The sequence below is a fragment of the Meles meles genome, chromosome 7 (genome assembly GCF_922984935.1).
Source record: "Meles meles chromosome 7, mMelMel3.1 paternal haplotype, whole genome shotgun sequence".
NCBI lineage: Eukaryota > Metazoa > Chordata > Mammalia > Carnivora > Mustelidae > Meles > Meles meles.
In genome coordinates, this window is record NC_060072.1 from 125273767 (window position 1) to 125301076 (window position 27310).

At 45.7% G+C, this 27310-nt stretch overlaps 1 protein-coding gene across 1 annotated transcript in view; it reads right to left on the reverse strand.

The window, feature by feature from the left end:
- Positions 1–5461: 5461 nt before the first annotated feature.
- The window catches only part of FAM171A1 (family with sequence similarity 171 member A1), a 130202-nt gene continuing 108353 nt past the window's right edge, over positions 5462–27310 (reverse strand). Inside the window, exons 6-8 of the mRNA XM_046013666.1 lie at positions 12208–12324; positions 9110–9224; positions 5462–8493 (exon numbers count right to left, since the gene is read on the reverse strand). Coding sequence (XP_045869622.1) covers positions 6792–8493; positions 9110–9224; positions 12208–12324 — 1934 coding nt within the window. The 3' untranslated portion in view covers positions 5462–6791. The remainder of the gene's footprint in view (positions 8494–9109; positions 9225–12207; positions 12325–27310) is intronic.

Here is a 27310-nt window from a genome sequence, read left to right on the forward strand (position 1 = left end):
AAAGGGCTCTCATCTGACCCTGCTGGTGCCCTGATCACAGACTTCCATCTTCTAAACTGTGAGAAATAAATAATTGCTGTTTATAAGACCCCCAGTCTACAGAGTTTTGTGATAGCAACGCGAATGAACGGAGATGCGCCACGTGGTCACTGACTGCGTGGAGCGGTCATCTCACCCCTCTGGGCTCCAGTTCCTCCCGTGTGAGATTATCAAGGATTCTTCATGTTCCACGAACCCTGGTGCTCTCATTCCTGTTCATCCTGCTGAAGTGGAAAAGGTCTTAGAGGAATTACTAGCCAGCTAGCAGGTGCCAAAACACTAATGTCAAACAAGTCACCATCACTGTAAAGAATGGCAAAAACATTAACCACGGATTTTGGTATTTATATCCACAGTTTCGGAAACACAGTTTTCAGGGGTGGGGCAGGTGAAGGCTTGCAATTTCTACTTCACCTGAAGAACTTAGCCAGATCTCACCCACGTCTGTTATGACCACGGTTCTGTCTTCTCCACTGCCCACCTCTCCCCTGATTTCATGGATGCTGAAAACCATCATGCCTACTTCAACAGGTTCTCCATGATGTCGACGGTTGTCATAAGTGTCCCAAAACACAACTGCAATTTGCTTTAACTATTCAAAATAGCCAACAAGAAATCACGGAAAAGGCATAAACTTCCAGTGAACAATTAAGTATGTCCTGGCGATGTCATGGCCAGCGTGGAGAAGACAGCTAATACTGTACCATGTATCTGAGAGCCGCTAAGACAGTAGATCTGTGAAGTTCTCATCACAAGACAAGATATTCTGTAACTGTGTGTGGTGATGACTGTTAACTAGGTTAATGTCATGATCACTTCACAATAGATAAAAATACTGAGTCACGCTATGCACCTAACATAATGTTCTAGGTCAGTTGTACCTCAAAAAAAAAAAATAATAATAAAGACAAAAGAAATCACACAATTTTGAAATAGTTGAAAACTTACCACACATTTCTATTTACAGCTATACTCATTTTTAATCCCCTGGTCCTGGGTGGCTCAGTTAGTTAAGTGTCCAACTCTTGATTTTAGCTCAGGTCATGATCTCAGGGTCCTGAGATGGAGCCCCGTGTTGTGGCAGGCTCCATGCTCCTCAGGGAGTCTGCCTGGGATGCTCTCTCTCCCTTTCCCTCTGCCCCTTCCTCTGCTCTCTCTCTCTCTCAAATAAATAAATCTTTAAAAAGAATAAAAGGGATAAACACAAGAAATCATATAAAGTTCATCAGTTTTTTAAAAAGACTTTATTTATTTATTTGATAGACAGAGATCGCAAGTAGGCAGAGAGGCAGGCAGAGAGAGAGGGGGAAGCAGGCTCCCCGCTCAGCAGGGAGCCTGATGCGGGGCTCGATCCCAGGACCCTGGAACTGTGACCTGAGCCGAAGGCAGAGGCTTTAACCCACTGAGACACCCAGGCACCCCTAAAGTTTATCAGTTTTGTGGTCTATTTCCTTTCTGGTTCTGGTGTATATTTTGGGTGCTTTGCCTCACGGTTTTAGCATCTATCTGGGCTAGTTTATACTAAATAAGATTTCAAAGGCACAGGGTCTCTGTTATTTATTTATTTTTTTTTAAAAAGATTTTTATTTATTTATTTGACAGATGAAGATCACAAGCAGGCAGAGAGAGAGAGAGAGAGAGGAGGAAGCAGGCTCCCTGCTGAGCAGAGAGCCTGATGCGGGGCTAGAGCCCAGGACCCCGAAATCACGACCCAAGCTGAAGGCAGAGGCTTTAACCCACTGAGCCACCCAGGCGCCCTCAAGGTCTCTGTTATTTAAATGGTGTTGTGTATCTCCTGGGATGGTTTAGGGCACCCTCTTTCATAAATTCCTCCCAAGTCCTGCAGGGACCGACCCCTGGACAAAGAATGTGGTCCTTTTCCCAGCGAAGGCTACTCATCTTACGCTAAATAAGACTAAAGCCTGGAAAGCAATTGCACCTAGTTTTGTTTTGTTTTTTTGTCCTAAGTAGGGGTTTCCATGTGAGCTTTGAAAAAGCAAGAGACCAGGTGACGGGGTCAGAAAGACTTTGTTCATATGCTGCCACCTTCTAGCTAGTGGCATGCTGGGGTACAGAGAGGACTTGAAATGTCAGGAATTTTGCAAGCTAGTTGTTAGACAAAGCATTCTTTTTTTTTTTTTTTTTTTTAAGATTTTATTTATCTGTCAGAGAGAGAGTGAGCACAAACAGGGGGAGCATCAGGCAAAGGGAGAAGCACCCTCCCTGCCAAGCAAAGATCCTGACATGGGACTCGATCCTAGAACCCTGGGAACATGACCTGAGCTGAACACAGATGCCTAACCCACTGATCCACCTAGGTATCCCCAGACAAAGCCATTCTTAAAAACTATACTCAATTTACAAATAATTTAATTAAAAAACATAAAACAACTTATTAAAATGATATAAAAAACCAGGTTACTAATTACTTAAAGCGCATCATGTCCTTATTATTTACTATAGTCCACTCCCTTATTAGTGGTAGTCATGTTCTGTAAAGTTACCCTGAACCCTGAATTTGTGAGTACAATGTTAGAACTGCTATAATCAGGGGAAATTCAGGGTTGGGATTCCGAGAGTCCCTGGTCACATTTCATCCACAATCAGAACATCATCTTGTTTGATGTATGTTTCTCCCCAGATACATCTTACTTAATACATATTGTTGATACATTAATGTTGAACTCACTCACAGCCAACAGCCCTATGACTCACACATGAACAACGCTCATCTAATACATGTATTCTCAAACTTCTCATCGCTCTGCATGTCTGTGAGTGACCTCAAGAGCACATCGAGGCGTGATTTCGGGGTTACAAATAAGTTTTAGTTAGGTGGGCAGGTTTGCAAATACGGACTCCCCAAATGATGATCAACTGTACATGTGATTATGCTGTTGGGGTTATTTCCCTTTATTGTATCCTTTTGGTGGAAATATAATGCCGTGCTACTGTGCATTTCTTCCCAACTCCTGTGTGCAGTGACATCACTCTATTGTCTGCAATTGGCCACATGGAAGCATTTACACTGGCAAACTGCTCCAAAACTGGCAAATGCTCCAAAAAGAGGCTTGACCTGCTGATTGTCTGAATTTAAGAACGAGACAGAGAAAATGTTAATAATGCAGATTAAACTTGTAATGGTACCATGTCTGGAACCATTATACTGAGAATAGCACAAAAATTGAGGAAATACTCTTCAGTAGTCAAACACTTTTATCTGCTTCAACACAGAAGTCACTCAGTGACTGAAGTTCCAACATGTGTCTTCCTCGGTTCAGTTCCGTGTTAATCATTAATGTAAAAAAAAAAAATCGAGAGATGTGCATGTCAGAACTACATCCTTTTGTCAATTGCAATAGGTTGGCTACCACAAAAATCAATAAAAGCATTTTATGGAAATCAAGAGTCAAATGGAATTGACAATTATGTGTTTTATGATCTACAAGTCATGTCCTATACATCCTTTATCAGGAACATTTATGACTTTAAATGCATTCATTTCCAGAGAGCTGGTGGTTTATGCAACGTCCCACTGATTCAAGCTGAGTGGCCTCAAGTACTTAATCCCCAAGCCCCCATTTATTTGGAGCTAAAACAAAGAATGAACATAACTCCCTCACAAGCTTTTGAGAATTAAATGCATGATGGCTTCTGAGATATGGTTTTTAGGGTAATGACTCAACAACCGTCCGCCCCCATCTCCGTGCTCACCTTGTCTGGAGGACAGAACCAGTGTGGGGCCATCCCCGTGCGCATACCCGCACCGTGTTTCTGGAGCTGGCCTGGACAGCCGGCTAGCGTGTCTCGTCTCAGGTGAAACCTCACCACTAGGTGGCAGAGCAAGATACCTTTGATGGCTTTCGTTCTTCCAACATAATTGATTTGTAATAATGAGACATATTTTACCCTTAACAGGCTAGAAAGAAAATAAATGAAATGTTTAACGTCCGCGGTCAGTGCTCTGTCTAGACAGCTCTAGTCTGGTGATTGGTGTTGGCACCCTGAGCAAACACATAATCCTCTGAGCCTCTTTTTGAACAAAAGACAAGTTAAGCTCTACCTTTGGCAGAACCGACTTTCTTCCGGCAAACCCACTGCCTCGCCTTCCTGGGCACACGATGTCTCGCGACCACAGTTGTTTGGCTCCATACTTTTCATAACTGTGGCCAAACCAGGTATGTCCTGCGGAATGAGGAGGGGTCAGAAAAACCCTTCTCCCTCCACCAAATCTTCCGTAATCAGTTCTTACAGGTAACACGTTACCTACTTTTCACAGGTAACTGCGTTGTACATGATTCCTTTTCTGGAAACTGATGCTTTAATAAGCACTGGCAACAACCTTCACCAGGGCTGGAAAGGCCTCAGAGTCTCCCAGCGTTTTCCCAATCATTGATGTCTGGCCCTCGGTATTCTTGCAGAAGCCACTTACGTTTTCTTTGGAAGGCAACTGACAAGTAGTCTTTATGAGTGACGTCTGCAAATATTGGTGAGAATGTTCAACCCCAAACAGTCCCCCACTTGTTAAACCACAGACTCCCATCCATTCAGATGCCCCAGCACTGTCAGGGAATCTCAAATGTTTTCCTCCTAAAAAGTAACATACATCAACCTTTGAGAATCAAAGTGATAAAAATCAACTTGGATTAGTTTTCTGTCCACACAGAATTCATGCATAAAGATTTTGTAATGAAGCTGTTACTGTAAACAGAGCTTAGTTTAATGTGTTCTATGCTCTGATGTCTCCATGAATGATTCTGACTAATAGTTCACCCATCTGGGATGGTTCTGGTCATTGTAATGAAATCTTTTTGAAGCTATTCCAAGTGGATCAATATTGAACACAATAGAACACATCAGTGTTCTGGTAAAGTGTAGACATTTCTCTCTATCTGAAACACAACAAAATGTCACCTTGTGTTCTTGAATGAAACTAAACAAAAAAGGTGGATTTTAATTGCCGTGTCCACTCTGGAATCTCTGAATAGAAGTTCAACAACCAGCATTTCAGACTGCTGGGGAATGAAGAGGAAATTCTTTTTTAAAAAAAGATTTTATTTCTTTATTTCAAAGAGAGAGAGAGAGAGAGAACAAGCAGGGGCAGAGGGAGAAGCAGGCTCGCCGCTGAGCAGGGAGCCCCTTGTTGGGCTCGATGCCGAGACACTGGGATCGTGACCTGAGTCGAAGGCAGATGCTTCACCCAGGTGCCCAACAGCCAATTCTTCTTTTTTTTTTTTTTTAATTTGACAGACAGAGATTACGAGTAGGCAGAGAGGCAGGCAGAGAGGCAGGCAGAGAGAGAGGAGGAAGCAGGTTCCCCACTGAGCAGAGAGCCCGATGCGGGGCTTGATCCCAGGACCCTGAGACCATGACCTGAGCCAAAGGCAGAGGCTTTAACCCACTGAACCACCCTGGCACCCCCCTCAAGAGCCAATTTTTAAGAGCAACCCCAAAACAACAAATAATGGCTTAGAATGAATGAAAAGGATGACAGGATAGTGTTTTGTTTTTTTTTTTCCTTCAGCATTTATTTTGAATTTTCATTTTTGGATAACCAAGCAGCTCTGTAAGAAGAATGCACAGAAGAGTCATTCTGGCACTTTTGGATAGTACATACGATTTCTGTAATAGTCACATTCACTTGCTCAGTCCATACTCCATGTCTGGGTGAGCAAGACCAGCCCATAGGATTCCCGAGTTGATACATAACCGTATATACAGACAGCCAATGAAACCATAATGGTGGCTAGTGGCCGAAGGGATAGAGGAGGGAAGGGGATCTCTAAAGTGTCCTCTAGTCTACCTTAGCTCAACAGAATCCACGTCACACATGGGAACTAGAGAGAACACTGCGTTGAAATGAGAATTTGGAGCACAAACGGGCACTTGGCAGCATGCAGCTTAAAGAAAAGGGGTATCATTTAATAACTTTATAAAATCCAGGCAGTTCAATTAAAGGAGTTAAGAAAGAAAAAAAAAAGAAGAAGAAAGGTGAGGGACTGTTGTTGTCACTGTAAAAAAGGCACTTGGAGTTAATGGGACCAGAATTGAAGGGCTCTCAGCTGATAAAAACTTCAGTACGATTTCATTCAAAAGGCTTGGATGTTAAGAGGTGATACTCGGGAGTTCCCGGCAGGAGACATCGAAATACACCACCGAGAAGCAGAACAGATGATAATGAACGAAGGAAATCTTTACAACCAAACTGCGTTGTTTTTGTTTTTGTTTTTAAAGCAAACCCGAAACAAAACCGAACCAACGCAAAAAACCTAAGCAAATTAAGAGCACGAAGCAGCGATGCATAGCTTTCCTTTGAGATAATGCATACCTCGAGACACTAAGTGCTAAGCTAATTTCTCAATAATAACTTCACAGGAGCATTATCGTGATAAAATGGATTCAAGCAATGTGGAAAGAGTTTCATCCGTTCCCAGCATCTGAGGGAGAACTGAGGTTATTAGCAGAACCTTAGCAACATCACTTGTGGTTTCTCCGTGTCCCAGACGCCGAGGGACACCCGGGAGCTCCATTCAGCCATCTCCCTGGAGGCGAGGCATCGGTTAACACCATCCTTTATTCTGAGTCATAACTTTGATTCTCTTCTGACAATGACACAGTGAACCCTGACGCAGCGGAAGTCCACTCCCCCGGGCGCCGCTGTCCTACGTCTTCCACTGACAGGTAAACGCTTCCGTAAGAAAGAATTTTTGGCAACTGTATTATACTCCACGGTCGGGCGGCTCTGCGATCGCTCATTTAATGTTAAAAGCCATCAGAGGTCTCTCCTCTCGTTTCTGCCAGGGGCTCTTCTTGTCTTCTCCTTGGTCCTCCTCATCTTCCTCTTCGTCATCCTCCTGAGCAGATCTTCTCTGTTCGGGGCTGGCGAGCGGCTCCGGGGGCACGTCCGAAGTTCGTTTTGTCGTCTCCTCCTGCAGGCTGGGCAGCTGGCCGCCGCTTCTCCGGCCGGAGCCGTCCAGCAAGCACCGCAGGGCACTGTCCTCAGGGGTGCAGACGGTGGTGCCGCACTCGCTGCCGCTTTGGTCCATGTCGTCCAGGTACACGAGCTGCGTGTAGGAGGCGCTGTCCGCGGCCCTCGGCTCTTTCGGTGGATGCTCCTGGCCAGCCGGGTGGTTCTGCGCCAGAGACAAGGGGTCTCCTCTTCCCTTCCGGGCAGATTTTGGTTCATTCATATCCACGCCAGAATCCAAACTGGCATCATTACTTCCGTTCCTTCCAGCTCTTTGGAGATCAATGTAGGAATGCCTAACGTGCGCGTTGGACCTGCCGTCCAGGGAGACGAACCACGCCCGGGGGTGTGGGAGCGGCTTCCCACCGCCGAGTTCCATCAGCGCCTTTTCCGTCAGGAGCTGGACCTCACTGTTCATTTGAGCCAAGGCCGCATCGTTCAGGGATGCCGGGATGGAGAGCGACTCTGACATGGACGCACCTTGCGGGGTCCACTCCCGGGTGCCTGCGTCCTGCAAGTGCTGCTGGGAGATGGCCTGGCAGGACAAGGGCTGTGCCGGGATCTGGGAGGAGGGGTGCGGGAAGATCCCTGCGTGGGGACTGGAGAGCTCAGCCTGCAGTCTTTCGATCTCCAGCTGCTGGTCGGCTGGAACGACCAGGGGCTGGCCCACATAGGAATGGTCCCCCGGGAGTTTCATATAATGAGCGGGGATGACCAAGGCAGGTAAGACCTTTCTGTAAACGCTGTCATTGACCTGGTCCACGGAACTGCAGCAGATCAGCTGGCCTGGCCTCGGAAAGGACGTGGGTCTCTCCAGGTGGTCTACTGATCGCGACATCATACACTCAGTAGGCCTGCGGTCCAGCAGCTGCTCCTTTTCGGGAGATGAAGGCGCGGGGTACATGTGTTCCTGAATGGTGAGCTTGCTTCCTGTGGTAATATGGTTACCAGAGGCCTGACCGTCTCTGTCTTGCTTTTCAAACAAAGGCTGGGAAAGCATGGCGTTGTAGCTCCTCCTGTATTCACTGTTGCCAGGGGACTCACAGCCTTCTCTTTCCAGAGATTTCCTGGACTTTAAGGGGAAAATCTCCACAGACTTGTGGTACTCTTTTCCCAGTGTCCCACTTGGTGTCAGGTTATCAAAGGAGATTTGGCTTTTATCCTCTTCCTTGTGAGAGAGAAGCTCTTCCCGAGAGCTGAATTCCTGTGAGGTACTGTAGGAGAGCTTCAGCATGGGCGTGTGCATGTCCACTTCTCCGCTGGAAGACATCATTTCTAAATGGACCCCGCTCATCAGCTCCTTGGGCCCTGGGGCATCCGGGCGGCTGTGGCTGGTGACAGAGAGGGGGCCGGGGAATTCTGACTCCCGACGAGCAAAGAGCAAGTTGATGTGAGACATGGAAGTTGACTGATCCCTTTTGGAACTCTCCAGGGTTGCTGGAAGTTGCAGTTTTCTATGGTGCTGACGAGGTTTCAAGCATTTCCGCCTGCGATCAAAGATAAAACCCAAACCGAAAGGTTAAACATTCTTGGAGCCGTAAAGTTCCACTCAAAATCCCAAGTCTCCATTTCCACAGGAAGAAACGTAACTACTAATCAGCCGCCAGAAGCCTTCTCACCCCACACCCTCCACCTTATTTTGATTCCGAACAGCACACGCTGTAGATCTCACTGGCAGGCTTTTAGATGTTCAACCAAGTTATCGCTTCAAAAATGGTCCCCCAAGAGTCGACAACAAACATTCTCACAAACGGAATAGCCGAGACATCAAAATAAGAATTTTAGTTCTGCTTTGTCCTTGAGAAGATCATCTCTTAATCAGTGTTCAGGAATATTCTGAACGAGTCATGACAAGTGTCACACTTAAAAAAAAAAACAAAAAACAACCCAAAACTCCCTTTCTGAGCAAACTTATAAAACAGCATGCCCCCCACATCATGTTCATTTGTTCACAACTTTAAGGACAAATGTTCAGTTCTTAGATATTTTTTCATGAGAAAAAAAAGGACCTTGATTCAGAAAAAAAAAAAAGACCTCAGTATTAATGCTCGCCCAAGAAATTCCAAATTAAAAAAAGAGATTGCCAAAAAGGTAAAACTTTACCTGCAATAATATAAAAGGAGACACAGCAAAACCAAAAGTATGAAAGCCATTCCTCCTAAAATGGCCAAAAGAAACACCGTGTGATACGTGGTAATGTCCTGTGTGACAACGGGACCTAGAAGGTCAGAAAAGGGCATTTTAGATTGGAGAACACCTTGAAAGGAGAAGAGGGACACACTAAACTGAGAGCGTTTCTTTTGCTTCCTCTTCCCAGATGGGGCGTGGAGCGGGGGCCAGATGCAAACACCCTTTAGGTGATTGGCTAACAGATCACCAGAATTTCACGCAATGGAAAGGGACTACCTCGACTGTCCCTGGAGCAGCTGTGGCCAGGGAGCAGTCTGAATACGCAAATACTAAATAAATGCAGTGTCAAGGGTCCCTCCATAGCCGGAAGACAGCCGCATTCTGTAGCACGCTCAGCATTCTAAAGACATGATCTTTCAATAAAAGAAAAAGGATGCATGATAACATAATGAGTGGGACTCTTAAAGTCAGAGAGATTCAGAAATCCCTGAATATCCAGGGATCTCGTACTGCAGGAGAAAAAAAAAATCATAAGATTTTATTTGCACTTTCCCTGGACAATTATTACTGTGTAGAGGACCCTTTACCTAAATGAATCAGTTGAAATGTAGGACATAAATCAGCTATGACTTTAAAAAAAAAATCCACAGAATATGGGTTGTCAAGTGTTTCCAAAATGTCTTCCATTTTAAAAAATAAAGTCTTCCTCTGTACCGCCTTTTCGAAATGGCTAAGCTGACCTTAGCCACAGAGCTCTTCAGAACTTACAGACAAGGTAGCAGAGATTAAACTATTTTCTTCTTAATGTACGTTGTAAAGAATCCCAAGAGGGAATTTAACTCACTCTTTATGCTCAATAGTAGTAAGAATCCATCTTAATGGCACTGAAGACAGATTGAAAGCAACAATGAAAACCTCCCCAAATTATAATATTGGGGACACACTAGTGTCCATGCATCCCTGCAGTGAGCCGATAGACGGGAAGGAAGGAGTGTAGTTTTTCATTATGTCTGACTGGCATTGTTATGATCACTATGCACCATAAACACCTGCTTATTTACTGATTCTTGATATTTTAAGGGTTAGATTTCTTCAAAAATCTTTGCAAGGAGACCACTTCAGAGTTAGATAAGCCCAAGGAGGTATACTAGTTTTTGAAAATAGTGACATTACTTAAATTCAAAAGGTACCACCATTCTCTCCAAAACATAATTCACTTCAATGGGGTGACTGGTGTTCACATATACAAAAGTTGGAAAAATAACTGACAACTTTACACTGCCTTAGTCGTTCAGAGAAATAATTTTTTACCCAGACACGACCCCCAGAGACATGAGCAATGCCTTGGTGGGAGCCACCAAGAAATCTGGGGTACACATAAAAATCACTTCCAAATAACTCAAGCTCAATCCTTTAAGTACTTAAAATGTTATTATCTTAACTTCTGCCAATGGAAATCTCTAGAAAATTAACAGCCGTACTTCGTTTCCTTCTTTACTAGAGAATGAAAGAAAAAAAGCCCTAATTATTTTCTTGTTGGTTTTGGGCTCATGAAGGCACAGCATCTCTGTAATTTGTTTTTATAAGAGAGACAGCTGTGAGGTTATTAATGTATGTATTTCTACATTGAATGCCCCCAGGGGCTATGCTCTGTATGCTTTTTATAGATTTTTGTCTCTTCCTTCGCTGCTAGGAAGGGTTGGTGGACCTACGGCAAGAGGTTCTTTCTGCCTTCTTTACAGAGGATCTATTATTCTGTGGCGTGATGGGCAAACTGAGAGCCACGGTTGTCGGAAATCTATCTCGAATCAAAGTTAACTGTAACGCATGGGCTTTGTGGCCTCTATTTGGGTAATTAAGGAGTTTCTTTTCTTTCCTTCCTTCCTCTTAGTCATATTCTAGGTATTTCAGATCTGGAGACCGGGGCATTTCTGTACCTGGCTCACAACCTCTACTGCTCCAAAAACACTATCACAAAGGGAAATACAGACTCTTAAAATGGATGTGAAATGTACATGTTCTTAGAATGGGAACAGAAAGTGCATGGGACGAATGTCTCAACACCCCCATCAAATCAGTTACTCTGGGAGTTCATTCTGGTGATCATTCCACTGCTGACATATTTTAGAGTCCTTCATGACAAGAGACAGTTTTCAACCATGGCGCATTTTGACCTAGCTCAATTACCCACTTTATTCACCAGACTTGGGGGTGCAGAACTCTTAGATATGTCTAAGAAAAATCAAAGGGACCCTCTGAGCATCAAGATCTGCCACCAATGAAACGTCTCACTAAGGAAGGGGGTCTAAGTGATACAGATTCTAAAGGCATTTTGAGCATCAGAAGCCATCACTGGACAGAATTCTCCAAACGTGACTATTTTAAGAAACAATTCTAGAACATTCACTGGAATAACTTAGAGCATATAGGTCAAAAAAATTTTTTTTAGTTACGCTTTAAAAAATATGAATGAATTCACATATGCTTAATGGAGACAAATATTGTTCTAGACACAAAGCAACTAGTTTGTTTTTAAGCCTTAGGAAATGTCATATCAAGCTTTTTGCCCCAAGAAGGCTCTGATGGGGACTGTTTGCTAGCGGCTCTGAGGAGTGCCCTGCCCCCACATTTCTCTTACTACAGGCCACAGCTGTCTCTGGAATTAGGGAGGAGGTCTGAACCGCCTCTGTGGGCTTTAGATTAGGAATTCCCTATAGCAGCTGTCTGAGTAAAACAGAGACAAGAGACAGGAGTATGTTCTGTGCATTATTCTTATCCTAGATGGGAGAGTCACAATCAGAACTCCTCCACCCCCACAAAATACCTTCGTTTGGTCATTTGATTTTCATATTTTCAACCATTTTTTAATCTCTCCACCCAATGTGGGGCTCAAACTCACGATCTTGAGATCAAGAGTCACAGGCTCCACTGACTGAACCAGCCAGGTGCCCTTCTCAACCATTTTTGAGTAGGACGTGATCTCCCTGCTGAAGTAATTTTCCAAAAGCATACTTAGCCTGAACCCTCAAAGAAATCACTGCCCACCATCGGGGGTGTTGGCTTCGTGTTACCTGGGTTGGGAGGAGACATGGCAGCCACCCAGTACCCCAGCTGAGGGGCAATGTACGTCCACGTCCTCTGGCTACCTTCTTGGTGCACGAGGCCTAGACCACTCTTCAGCCACGTTCCTGTGGGATGCAGAAAAAACGTCAGCTGTACACACGCTAAATGCCTATTTCAGGCTTACACATATCACACCAGTCGTGTTATAGTGTCATGTTGGTAGCCAACATGGTCCGAAAGTCATCTAGGGATGGCACATGCTTTTCGTGGATTCCTTTCAGCTTCTTTCAGGGAAGATAGAAACTTTAGTTTTTTCCTTGCCTTTCTGATTAAATACTACTTTCAACCACTTTCTCAAACATCCTTGCTTGCAAACACAGGTAATTCTACCAGAAAACTATGGAGTGTAGTAGAATAAAGGTCGCAAGACAAGGGCTGGTGGGAGTGGAAAGAAAAAAGGGAGGTAATGTAGCATTGTTTATACTCTTCATTCTCAAAAAAATAAGCAAATTTCCTGTCCAAAATCACACACTGATTACATTGGAATTACTTATGAAAGTTTAAAAAAAGATACAGAGAATTCTTGGTCTCATTTTTGTAAATTCTAACCCAGTAAACCTGGTTTAGAGGTGTGTATTTTAATGTTATTTTTTAAAGATTTATTTATTTATTTTAAGAGAGAGGGAAAGAGTGAGTATGTGTGTGGGGGTGGGAAGGAAGAGGGAGAAAATCCCAAACAGACTCCCCACCAAGTGTGGAGCCCGACAAAGGGCTTGATCTCACCACCCTGACACCATGACCTCAGCCAAAACCAAGAGATGGACATTTAACTGACTGACTCACTTAGGCACCCCTTAGGTGAGTATTTTAAAAAGTTTCCAATTGATTTTGGTACTGGAGGACACTGGATATGTCCACGTCAGTGCTTTCAGTTATTAATTAGTTTTTAACATTAATGAGCACTTATTATGTATAGGCTGGTCACAGCAGATGTATTTTATAGGCACTGTCTATAATCTCACAGCAACACCGTAGAATAAGACTTCTTTTCTCTTTTGGACGAGGACATTGGAGATTGGGGAGGTATCCTGAGGGGTACAGGGCAGGAGCAGACTTACATCTGTCTGTCCATCCGTCCGTCCTCAGGGCCAGTGCTATTTCTTCTCATCCACCCTGCTGCATCTCCTATAAACCTTCCCAACATTGGTGACTTTTGCCCTTTTTAATTTTTCCAGACACAGACCCAGTGCCCAAAGTCATTTGGCTGTTACCTGTCTCACAGGCAGAGAACCTTGCTTTGAGGCCCATGGCTGCGGCTGGCAGCGGAAGGCACTGGAGAGCGCTGGCCAGCCCTCCAGCCATCCCCGCACACTCGCCCCAGGCCACTGGTGTGGCCGCCTCACTCAGCAGGGCTCCTGTCCTGCCTCAGTGCCCAGAGTGTTCCACTGCGAGCCTGTTCCGACAAAGACCCACTACCTGAAACAGGCAAGTGCGCAACCGGGTCCCCTCGAGGCCTGAAAGCCAAAGAGTACCAACCATTCTCCCCTCGGGTCTCCAAATCTTTGCCTTCCCTCGTCCCCCCCCCCCCCCATCAGGAGGTGCAATAGTGGATTGTTCTCCCGGAAGAAAGAAACAATACTTGGCGCTGCCTCTAGGGCCTGTCAGTTGCCATAGCAACATTCAAATGCAGTGGGTGGAAGGTGTCCCTGGCAAAGCCTCCAATCTTGCTGCCTCCTCTGCTCAGACGGTGCTTAAACAAAGGAGGAAGACCGGAGAGGCTCCTTAGCAAGCGCCCAGCATTGTCAGACCTTCCCGTGCAACAGGTTGAGTTGGAAATGGAAATGGAAATCCAGCTGGAGAGGATTTCCATTCGCACCAGACAAGAATACAAACCGGCAAGTTTCTCAACTGAGTCGGTGAACGAGGATGCCCAGTTCAGATTCACCTGCTCAAGAACACCAGCCAAGAGAGGACTGAGCTCCTCAGAGCATTGCTTAGTTCTCCAGAGTGTTAAAAAACAAGACCACAGGCCCACAATGGTGCCACGTAGGTTAAGGCCCCAAGTCCATAAACCAAGACTTGGTACCTCACCTACTGCAGTTTCAACCCCGCAGGTATATAACCTTTAACCAGTCAACATAGAATTTCCCGGTGAATACTAGGGAGTTTCCTGATAGACCCCTTCCGCTCCTCTTAGGACGGCAACCTTGCCAATAAAGTCCTTCTTTCTTTTGTTTGCGCCCGTACTCTGCCTTTAAAAACCTTTCTCTTAGCCTCTGCCTTTCGCTCAGGTCATGATCCCAGGGACCTAGGATCGAGCCCTGCATCGGGCTCTCTGCTTGGCGGGGAGCCTGCTTCCTCCTCTCTCTCTCTCTGCCTGCCTCTCTCCCTACTTGTGATCTCTATCTGTCAAATAAATAAATAAAATCTTAAAAAAAAACAAAAAACAAAACCTTTCTCTTGTTTAGCTCAGTAGAGTTCCCCCCTCTACTTGCTAGATGGGATGCTGTCCAATTCATGAATCCTTTAATAAAGCCAACTAGATACTTAAAATTACTCCACTGAATGTTTTTTAACAAGCGCTCCTGAGGAAACGGAAACGCAGGACCTTTGAAACCTGCAGCTTAGGGCCTTGTAGGCTTGGGAAGAAAGCTTCCCGGAAGGTAGGGAGCCGACTATTGGCGACCGTTTCCAGTTTTCCACTTGGGGATCCCATGCTGTTTGGTGCCCAACTTCCCGCCACATCCCACTCTGCCTGGCGCTCCTGCACAACACAGCCCTGCCAGGATCTCCACCTCGGCCAGGAGGCGGTGTGCACTCTTTGGTTTGTTCTGTCCAGGCTGGATTCTTGAGTCAATGCTCTGCAAAGGGAGTGGATATCCGTTGAGGTCGAAGGGACCCAGACAGAGAGACCTGAAGCTCATGGATCCAACTGCTGCTCATTCAAACCTAACCTGACAGCTAACTTGCCTCCGCCTTCGACAACACGAGCACATCAACTAGAAAAACACTTCTAACATTGCTCCCAGCTAAACTGAGGGCAAGCCTGGTGAATGGACGCCCCAATTCCACAGCTCCTAAGTTTCCCAGTCCAGCCTGTACGGCCCTGGCTCGGCAGTGGTGGCGGTGGTGCCGGCAGGAGCCAGAGAGGCCAGTGACTGGAGACCACGCCACTGCTCTGTGCACCTGCTCTGGGAGCGCAGGGAAGGTGGAGGGGGCTTCTGGAGGATGTAAGTTTTGAAGAACCGGCAGCACTGTCAACTGGGGGGTGGGGGTGGGGAGGACACCAAGAGGAAGAAGAGGAGGAAGTACTGTGCAGGAAGACACGGAAAGTGCTGGGACGATCCCTGGGGATGGGAGGCAGGCAGGGTGGGGCTTCCACTGCCATTCAAAATGGTATGGAGGGTCCTCAAACAGTTAGACATAGAACTACTCTATGATTCAGGAACTGTACTACTGGGTATTTGCCCCCCAAATAGGAAAACACTAATTCTAAGGGATCCATGCTCTCTGTCTACTGCAGCATTATTTACAATAGCTCCATCACGGAAACAGCCCCCGGGTTCAGCGATACGTGAGTGGATAAGGCAGAAGTGGTATATATACACAACAGAATACGCCTCAACCATGAAAGGAATGAAATCGTGCCATTGACCACACGGACGGAGCTGGAGGGTATAATGCTAAGTGAGAGAAGTCGGTCAGAGAAAGACAAATACTACATGATTTCACTCGTATGTGGAATTTAAGAAAAACAAATGCGCAAAGGGAAAAAAAAAAGAGACACAAACCAATTATAGAGAAGACACTGCCAGTCACCAGAAGGGAGGTGGGCGCGGGGAGGGGTGAGACAGGTGAAGGGGACGGAGGGCGGACTTATCACCATGACCACCGAGTGTTGTGTGGAAGCGCTGAATCCTGAAACTGTACACCTGAAACTAAGACAACACTATGTTAACTGGAATTAACATCAAAAACTTAATAAAAAAAGAAAAAAGAAAAAAAAAAAGGGAGGCCCTGGGCCCTGTAGGTGGAGGTTGGGCGAGCTCAGAGCTCTTTTCCCCACCTGCCCCTTTAGTACCCCACCCCGTGACCCTCTGCTCCTCAAACATCAGCTCACACGGTGTACACCTGACTTAAGTCTGTGGCTTTGCCGGCCACGGCTGCTCTAATCGCCCGTGGTGTTTCTCTCTTCCAGAAACTTCCCCATCTTTCAAGAGTCAAGTCACATCATGGGCTTATCTTGAGTGTCTCTAGAACTCAAGGTCTGTCCCCACGTCTCAGCACTCCTGGGGCGTGTGTCGATGCATCACTTTTCCAAAATATATGTTGCTTCCGTTGCTAACCCCTGGCCCGCGTCTTGCCTCCTCTCTCTGACCGGAGGCTCCGTGAGTTGGGGCCCGGGTCCTATATACCTTTTGTCTTCTTCCCAGCACTAAGAAATATCCTCAGCATAGGAGCTCAGTAGTACCTGAGCACGAGAGAAGGCTTGACCTGCAACCCCAAAACTATCAGAGGACCTTCTGTGAAAAGCTGGGTGTGGTTGTCAGGAAAGACATCCTTCAGAAGTGTGGCTCAAATTCAAACTGAAGGGAACCAAGCAGCTGGGAAAGAGGCATTTATTTGGCCTAGGTTTTCAGTGAATAAAGGGAGACACTATCTCAGGATTCAGCAGTCATGCTGTTACTGGCAAACGCCATTTCCAAGCTTGCCGTGTTTTGTGGGAGGAAATGAGCCACGGGGAATACGAGAATGAATGAATTGTGCGCTAGAACATATGCTTCTCATTAGTGAGATCCTGATGCCGCGGGAGGAGGGCGACCTCCCCACCTGAGGAGCCAGCACACGTTAAGAGATTCCTGGGCTCCCCGTGAGGGAACGGGTGCTGGGAAGCTTCGCTGGTGATCCTGGCCAGCAGAACAAACACGGCTCTGGAAAGGCTCTTCTGCTGAATAAGGGCTACCTGAGCACAGCCCCTGGGACCAGGGTGCCAGGAGTGGGGGGTCCCTCTCACCCAGGGTTCTCCTTGCTCTGAACTCGTCTTTCTGGCCTCTTTCCATCACTTCCTGAGGAGGGCTGCTACACTCTCTCAGGGTCCTCTTCACAGGTGGGTAGTTGGGGCCGCAGCTGGGACATGCAGAGTGTCAACGGGGGGTACCTCGGGAAGGTGTGCAGGCGGGCCCCTGTGCTTCCTCGTGCCCCATCCCACTGGCCGGGCCAGGCTGCCACCTTCCTCAGGCACAGCTCTACTGCCCTGAGGAGCTGGCCAGCTGTTATGGGGGTCTGTCGGGAGTGGGCTGGTGGCTCCGTGTGGCTCTGACCCAGGTCCACAGCAGGTCTGTTACTGGGGACTGAATGTGTGTGCAGAGTATATTAGTGACACCGAGGAAAGGAATTCTGCATTACCAAAATGTCTAGATCAGTAGTAGCTTTCAAATAGTTTCTTAAACCATTGGAACTCTCTCCCTCTAATGAACTCTTAAACAGAAATTCATACATAAAAAAAGATGTAGGATGAGTTTCTCCACAGGAAGGTGACGAGCACACTCCTCCTCCCCCCAAGCTGCCCACCACAGCGACACCCCAACATCTCCTCAACATGGTTTGGAAGCTCTTCTTCTCTACAGCTTGGGTTTTATTTGCCAAAATGTGAAACAGAAGTTTTAACGAAAATTCTAACAGGTGTCATTTACTTCTGCCTTATAAAATTGAATATAGTTTTGATTTTTCAGGATAACTCAGGGCCATGATCACGATCAACCACAATGCTAGGTTCTAAACTACTGATGCCCTTAGGTCTCCACTGAAGAATGGAAGTGTTTGCTCCTACATTTGCTATACCCTCCCATAGGCTTGCTCCTTCCCTCTCTCCCCTGCTTCCTTCTCTCCTTCCTTCCTCTATGCTGCTACCAGTATTCCTGTTACCAGCTCTGCTCCCTCATCCCCACCCCCACCCCCCACTGCAGTCGGCCATCAGAACTAGATGACCCACCTCCTTTTTTTTAATTAAACTTTTCTAAAATTAATTTTAAAAATTTTTAATAAACATATAATGCATTTTTATCCCCAGGGGTACAGGTCTGTGTGAATCGCCAGGTTTACACACTTCACAGCACTCACCATAGCACATACCCTCCCCAATGTCCATAACCCAACCCCCCTCTCCCGACCTCTCCCTCCCCCCCACAACCCTCAGTTTGTTTTGTGAGATTAAGAGTCTCTTATGGTTTGTCTCCCTCCCGATCCCATCTTGTTTCATTTATTCTTTTCCTACCCGCCAAACCCCCAACATTGCATCTCCACGTCCTCATATCAGGGAGATCATATGATAGTTGTCTTTCTCTGATTGACTTATTTCGCTAAGCATGATACCCTCTAGTTCCATCCACGGATGACCTACCTTCTTAAGACTGTGTCTGAGTAATGTCCACAGGCAGTATGAGGGACTGGGGAACAACACCAGTTATCCAGCCGTGGTGTTCCGAATCTAAGTTCAGTATTTCTTTCCTTCCACACTATACCCTCAGATCAGTTTTTGTCTGGATTATCATTTTCTAGAGTTAAACCTTACCCAGTAGAAAGACGGAGAGATATTTTCAAGAATACATACTTTGCTGGAAAGTCATCCTAGTCTTTTGAAAATGAAATTAGTTATGTATTCAGCTGGCAAGGTTCGTGGCATAAATCACCATGAGTTCTTAATTTGGAAGCTATGCTTAACCACAAAGATTATTACACCCAGTAATTGACAGGCAAGAGAAAGGCAAGATTTCTGCTCACCTGTAAGATCTGACGGGCTCTCTTAGCAATCACCAAGAGTGCTACCTTCTTGCTATGTGATCAAACAGTCATGAAATCAGCCTTTATTTGAAAAATATAAAGCAAAGTGAGTTAAAAAAATATAACAAATGGCTATTAAAATTCTAAAATATGAAAAAGGGCTCAAAACACATGTTTAACTCAAATATGCCCTGCAGGGTTCATATTTACCTTGCTTCTCTTGCCTGCCATATTTCCTCCTCCTGGAAGTCCCTTTTATAGGGACCATGCTAACTCATCTCAGCACTTGGTAACAAGCAGAGAAAACCCTGATATTGGGAGCACTACTGATTTTGAAAAGGAAACTGTAAGTGACAATTGACCCTTGAACTAATTGCAAGCTGAAGCTGACCCCTTGTGCGTTAGGCGATGCACAGGGACATAAGCTGCTGCTCCTGCAGTGAGACATGTCACCGACATGAACCGACACAAGGCCAGCTGTATGAAGGGCCAGCTGACTGCATGGACGGCTTCCCCAGCGAAGACAGTCCTGCAGGTGAGTTTCTAACTCTGCCACTTTCTAGCTCTGTGAACTGTGCGAATGCGGCAGAGGGCGCGGCAGAGGGCCTAAAGGGCCCCGGGAACAATCCTGGAGCCTTTTCACACCGCTCCTGTCAGGTAAACAACACACGCGTCATCAGGTAGGTACTGATAGTTGGTTGTTCTCCTTCTTGCAGCTAACATATTCAGATTGATCTATTTCTCTTGAAAGAGACTGGGGTGAATGCCTCTAGGTCTAGGAGCTGGGACTCAGGAAGACATTCCACAGCCACTCAGAAAACCCACCTCCAAGAAGTTCCATCGGTCAAAGGGTGACTACTGAACAGCCATGCTGTGAAACACGGCTATTTCGACTCCTACACCTGCACTTTTCACTGCTAGAGATTTGGGGACATTTATAGTGAGAGGTGGGACAGGCGTGAACCTGTGGTAGGAATCCACAACGGTCTCGCCTCTCAGCTGCTGGGCACGGCCACTAACCGTCTCCTCTTTCCAGCTCTGTGACCCTGGCTCAGTAAGTAGCATGGTGTGGGCACTGGCTCTTCTGAGAACTATCTTCTTTTTCTTCTTTATTTATTTATTTTTGGAGAACAATTTCTTAAGAAGTAGGCCCTTCTCCGATCCTAGCAAGTGCTGCTGCAGCCGCTTTTCACGCTAGTCTTAATCACAGAGTCTCTCCCCACCCCAGAATATGCTGGATTTCTCCAGAATCTAGATAGGACTTAGTTTTCAGGGCTTTTCATTTGCATTCTCAAGGGCTATAACCTCTTCTCTACTTTTCTACCAGCCGTGACTACAGAAGTATCAAGGTCAAGGTCTAGTTTACTGTATGTTCTGTGCCAGGATCCCTTCCGAAAATCAGAATATACGACTCCATCAGCCCTAAGACACACGTTTCAGTATAGAAGTGGCTACAATGTCTACTTTGATGATATTGTGGCACAGTCTTCTTGTTTCTCTCCAAATTCAAGTTCATGCCTTTGAGTAGCTATGCTTCCTTCTTTAGAATTTTTCTTCCATGAGATCTTTGAGGGGGAGGCATTTCTTGTTAATTACATAGCAAAGTATTTACATCGTGTCAATTATCCAGCCATTCTTGTTGAAAGCAATCAAACTGAAGAGTAAGTTTTGTACAGATGGTTGGAGTCTTAGGGCTTCAGGCAACTACATTTCAGAACTGATTTAAATAAGAATAAAATTAAGGGCAACTCACTACAACCAATGACCCTCCGTTTAAGCATAAAATCAGAGATACGCTGAATTATTAGAAATTAAAACAAGAAATGAACCTGTATTCAGCTACACCATGTTCCCTGGGTATTTTTAGGGTAATTTTTGGGAAGTAGCTTCTTAAAAATAATTTTAATCTAAGCAAGTGACTCTTCTTTTTTCCTTGAAGCTTTAGCTGAGCTATCAGAAGCCTTACTGAACCAAGGTTTAGAAAAGAGTAATGGGAAACCATTAAGATTCTGGCAAAGTTATAGAAAGCGTATGCCTTAAATAGGTAGCCGAAAGCATTAGGATACATAATAGCATTAATAAAATTTAATGAGCAAATTTTGGATTTATAATAGGTATATATAAATTTCTAGAAAGTAGCTATTTCTTTCTTGATATTCTGTATCAGAGTACAGGCTAATTACGCCCATATGGAGGGAAATTTTGTTCATTAAAACTAAATCTGATATCCATCTTGCAATTACATGTCAGAAGAGACTGGGTGGAGGGAGCGGACCAGGCCTGTGGGAGGCACAGCCACTACTCCCCAGCGTTAGAAAACTCACTCCCAATGAAGGAGAGCATAACAGAGAACTTTACAAACATCTGTACAGATGCAGTAAGATGCCTCAAACCAGTGCTTGCTGAAGAGCCTGTTACAACAGAGAGCTTGTTAAAAGGCAGGTTCTGACTTGGTGGATCTGGGGTTCTAACAGGCTCTCCAGCTGTGGACCATACTTGGGAGCAGCAAAGCTCTAAATTATTGGCACTCTTGTGGGCGTGGCGATTCTTCCGGAAAACCCTGATGCGATTTCCCACAGTGCTGCCGTGGTGCACCAACTGGACAGCCAGTGCTCGATGAGACTTCAGAAATATTTCTACAATCTTTAAAAAAATAACCCAGTCACTTGTCAGAGGACCAGCCAGGCGTTGGCAAATTCAAATGCCTACAGATGCGGTTGTGAAGGGGCAGTGATGCCCGCGGACCCCGCTGTTGCCTCCGGATGGGGCCACATCGATCCCAACCTTAAGCCCTTTGCATTGGCTGTTTTCTGCCTAGAATGTTCAGCCCCCAAGATATTCCCATTAGGCTCTTGGTATCTATGGGACATCAGCCCTAATGTCACTTCTCCAAAGGCTCTGACGAACCAATCATTCTCTCTGACATCATTCTGCCTCAGTCTTACGGTACTTAGGTTGTACGAAGCAAGCTAGCTCACTGTCACCTTCATTTAGAGAAAGCTTCACAATCACAGGGTCCTTCCCAGCTTTGTTTTGTCATTGCCTTAACCCCAGAATAAGCAGGACACAAAGAAGCTCTTCAACAAATATTTGCTGAACTGTTCAATTTCCAGAAAAGAGAAGCCAAGAAAAGAATTCCATGGGAAATTTTTCATTTTTAAATGTTGGCAGTAAACTAAAACACCTCAAACAAACAACTGCCCCCAAACCACCCGCATGGGCCAAATCGAACACCCCTGGGAACGGGCTGTTCTGCGTTCCCAGCTGCGGCACATCATTGTATTAAGCCTCATCAAGTCTTGGCATGGAAGCAGAATGCACAAGGATCCCGTATGCTAGGAAAGGAAGGATCTGGAGTCCGGAGGAAATCATGTTTTGTGTCTCTCCTGCACTCCCTGGGATGCTGTGCTTGTGCTGAATTTTGGCTTCTTTCTGATGAAGCAAGATGGTAGCTTCCCACCCCCAGGGCTGCTCTGAGAATAGTGAGGAGAAATGTTGGTTTATAGTAATATAAACCGCTTTGCTAATGGATAAGCTCAGCCAAGAATGAGTAGGGGAAGGAAAAAAACAACCTTTCTCCAAATGATCCTATTTTTCTTTCCCGTCAATGTAGGCACATTTCGAACCGCCCATTTGAAATCCCTGGGCAGCCAGGTACAGCTGTGTCTATGGGTCATACTTCGGAGCAAGCAAGGGTCCTTCTGCAGATCTTTTGCAGACCCTGCGAACGAAGTGCATCCTCTGTAGACTGGGTTCGCTCTGTGTGTGTGTCTGGTTTATGCACGTGTACACGTATCAACACCTATAATTTTAAAGGCGTGACTCTGGGTAAGGGGCAAAAAGAATCAACATAGAATGTCATCTCTCTTTGGTTATGTGCCAGGTGCTTCATGGACCTTGTCTCTCTCCAGTCCTTCTGCAACCTTGAAAGGTTGGTATTCTCTCTCTCATTTCCGAGGCTACCAACACTAGCCTCAGAGAAGGGAGTGATTTGCCCAAGGACAGGCTCACCCCTAACGTTTGTAGAACTCAAGACAAGAGTAGAAATGGATGTCCATTACAACATATCTAAGTATTTAAAAGTTACAAAGCAGGTGATTGTGTTGTTAAATAAAAGTGTCCTACCCTCTTGATCATAACTTTAGAATCCGAAGTCTAGGACTGGATGTAGAATTCTTCAGTGCTTTTAGTTACGTGCTGGAACAAACGGCATGAGGAGAGTTGGTCTGAGACCTCTACCCTTCTCAACTCACCCTCTGCCTCTTGCACATGTGGGTCCTTACTCCGCGCCCGGGCTCATGACCCAGCCAGCGGGCACTCCTTGGCCACCCTTCTGGGACATGTTTATGTGTATATGGGTGGAGAGGTCTGCCCTTCGGAAGAAGGACCTGGGGTACGGCACCTGGAAACCAGCTTAGGACTGGGTGGGCAGGGAACCCTGGAGTCTGGGTACCAGAAGGGTATTCTAGATTCTAGGTGACCGTATCTCTTTAGGTCAGTTGATGACTTAGGCCACTGGGAGAGGACACAGTTGGATGAGGGTCAGAGTGAGGTCCTCTAATGTGGAGGAGGGTTAGAGCAGCTACCCCTCTTGCTCAAGCTAAGGCTGGTACTGCCCAAGGGGCAGAGGCACTAAAAGGCAGAATTTTATTCCAAAAGATAAAATGAGGGTGCTTGGGTAGCACAGTCATTTAAGCTACTGATTTTTGGTGTTGGCTCAGGTCGTGATCTCGGGGTCATAGGGAATGAGCTCCAAGCTGGGCTCTGCGCTCAGTGCAGAGTCTGGGTTTCTCTCTCTCTCTGTGTGTCCCTCCCACTTGTGCTCTCTCTAATGAATAAATACATCTTATAAATAAAAGTTTAAAAGATAAAATGACCTATGTAAAGGGTTTTCTCAGTAGTACATATATTTCCAAGATTAAATCTGGAGTGTTGATGAAGCTTTGCCTAAAATAGACATCAGGCCAGGACTATCTTTCCTTCCGATGATTTCTAGAACTGATTAACGTGCAAAATTAATTTAGAAGGGAAACAAAATTCTTACGCAATGTGTTCAAATTATTTAAAAAGTCATTATGTGTTAAAAATATCCCAATATAAAAGAGTGCAGCTTATACAAAAGTCTGAAATCAAAGAAAGTTTAAAAAAGAAACAGAAACAGGCTATAAAATTTCAAATTAAATTAAAATAAAAAACAGCAATGTAACGTAGTACCTGATGACTCTAGGGCACTTGCCACTTGCAAACATGACCAAGACATAGGGTGAAGCTTCTTTTTTTTCTTTTTTCTTTTTTTTTTTAAAGATTTTATTTATTTATTTGACAGACAGAGATCACAAGTAGGTGGAGAGGGAGGCAGAGAGAGAGAGAGAGAGGGGAAAGCAGGCTCCCCACTGAGCATAGAGCCCGATGCGGGGCTCCATCCCAGGACCCTGAGATGATGATCTGAGTCGAAGGCAGAGGCTTTAACCCACTGACCCCACTTCACCCACAGGTGCCCCTGGGTGAAGCTTCTGAACTGTGTGCTATGACTCCATTCTCCTGCCACCTTTGTCGAGCTGAACTTGCCAAGAAATTCTCCTCTTTCCACAGACTTTCATCTTAAATTTCTTTAACATGGTGGGGTCCCTGATGAATGGCAGCTACCCAGTTCAGTTCTCTCTCTGCGATTCTGTTCTATCCACTAGTCGGCTCCTAAGTGTATACCCAGGCAATGACAGTAACCAATGGCTTTAAATTCAGTATCACATCCTGATGATGCAGAATGTTCCTCATATTAAGTTTTACCAGATTAATATCAGAATCCAAGCCTCAGATTTTAAAACCCTTGGTGGATAATTTCCATACACCAAAGAATCTCGCTGGGCCCAAAGGTTCCAGTTTGGAAAACTTGGCATCTTACTCAGGAAAGCCAAGACCTTGGGATCTTCGTTGCACCTGAGTCCTCCTCTCCGGGGTCTTCACCTGGGAGGTCAGGACAGTAACACGGGTTGCTGTAAAGATCAAGGGTACGGAGTTGTAAGAAGGAAGAGCAGGGCAGGGCTAAAGTTTGGACACCGGGCAGCTGGCCAGGCTAACACTTGTTTGGCACAGCAGGGGACTTATGTACCTGCTTTGCTCAAATCAAAACCTATTCTGAACCATAAGAATTATCTGGAAATAGGGAAATTGACATCCAAAACATGGACCAGCTCATACAAATATGAAACAAAGGTATGTACCAGCCAGTCAGACTGGACACCTAGGGCCTCCCAGCCACACGGCAGCCCTGGCTGAGAGTGGATATTCAATTTAAAGACACTAGGACTTTCCTGTACTTGTCCTTTCTTATATCATGCTTCACGCCTACCATAGAAGCTGAACATGAGCTCCATAATAGCAGTGATGACTGTAATAATGACGGCTAACATGCCCAGAGCTCTCTACGGAGTACAAGGCACTGTTCCCATCTTATGGCCCAGGGGTGTTAAGGTGCTTGCTCAACATCACACAACTCCATTGGCTACCAGGAGGAGCCAGGGTCCCAGCCCAAGCTGCCTCAACTGCTGGGCTTCACGCTGCCCACACTATAGACTCCTGCTAAACACAGTGCAAAGTCTATCACAAATACCTTTCCCTGTAATTATCCATTTTCAACAGACCGAAGATAGAAGACATTTTAAAATCATTTGGTTTTAGAAATAAATTATGGCAGCTTCCACCTTCCTATTTTTCACCCAGGCTGACGTCAGAACGAGCAACGGCAGACACAGTGTTTCAAACGCAGGCCGAGGGGCAGTGGCAACGCAAGGGGGCTTGAAGGCTTCCAGGTGACTGGGAGGCCGGCGGGAGGGTACACATTTGCCACAGAAAATCCACAACGTGAATATTCTGTAAGTGGCAAGTAAGAGTTGATCGTAAGACCCATTTCCTTCCAGGAGGAACACACCGATCTGTATACACTCCAAGGCCACCAAGTCGGCAACAGTCACTTATAAAGCGTGCCAAAAACGGTTTCGGGGAAACTCAAGCACGGAAGTTCTAGTTCTGTGCAAAGTGACAACTGGGAAGATGAAGTCTGTAAGAATAACATTTCAGAACAAAAAGGGCCCTGAACCACAACTACCATGTAGCCCACGTGATGGCGTTCATTATTCTCTGAAAAGTCTCATTTCAGGGCTGGGGGCGCAGTGGTGGCTATAAACACAAAAGGCTTAACGATTCCTAGGAATGGATTGATATCACAAGAATTTTTTTTTTAGCTGCTAGGCAACAACTGAAAAACAAAGGTCCATGTTCTGAGATCACTGTGCCTCTGTTCTCCCCACTGGCAGCACACCGGCTCCTCGGCCTGAGCGTTTTCCGTTCGGACAACGGGCCGCGCGTCACAGCGGTGATGCTCACGGTCTGTCGTGGCAAAAAGATGCCCATCTGTGTCTCGAAACCACACCAGTTTGTTGGCCACATGGCAGGTGAGATTTCCGGTCAGCAAGAGTTCCGCGGGATTACTACTAAGTACCCATGACATCCTGTGCCTCCCACCAGTGCTCCTTTCTGTCCTTTCCATCATTTCAGTCGGCTTTCTTCGCAGGTAAATTACCTTGGTTTCTCTGACATATCCAACAGAAGCTGGAATTCACTTTTGCAGGCAATTTTAACATCTGGGGAAGTGGAGACTCCTTTCCTGAGAGTTATTTATTTGTTTCTGAGAAACAGCCTTCTCTGGGAGAAGACTTACCTCTTACTATCTTTCTTTTTTTTTTTTTTAAGATTTTATTTATTTATTTGACAGAGAGAAATCACAAGTAGGCAGAGAGGCAGGCAGAGAGAGAGGAGGAAGCAGGCTCCTGGCTGAGCAGAGAGCCTGATGCGGGACTCGATCCCAGGACCCTGAGATCATGACCCGAGCCGAAGGCAGAGGCATTAACCCACTGAGCCACCCAGGCACCCTCTTACCATCTTTCTTAAGGATCTACTGACATCACACTTAAGATTAGGTAAGTCCGCTTCCTTCTTTGTAGTACTCTTATCTACGGAGTCTGGTTTTTTTTTTAATTTAATTTATTCATTTGTCAGAGAAATAGAACACAAGTGGGGGAGCGGCAGGCAGAGGGAGAAGCAGGCTTCCTGCTGAGCAAGGAGCCCGATGTGGGACTCGATCCCAGGACCCTGGGATCATGACCTGAGCCGAAGAGAGACACTTAACTGACTGAGCCACCCAGGTGTCCCCAGAGTCTGTTCTTTTTGAAAAAATAAATGATGGCATGTATGGTTCTAAAATTAGTATCACACAAGTAAATATGCACTTGATTACTAGAAACACGAACTCCTTTTGTTCTAACTTTTGCCCAG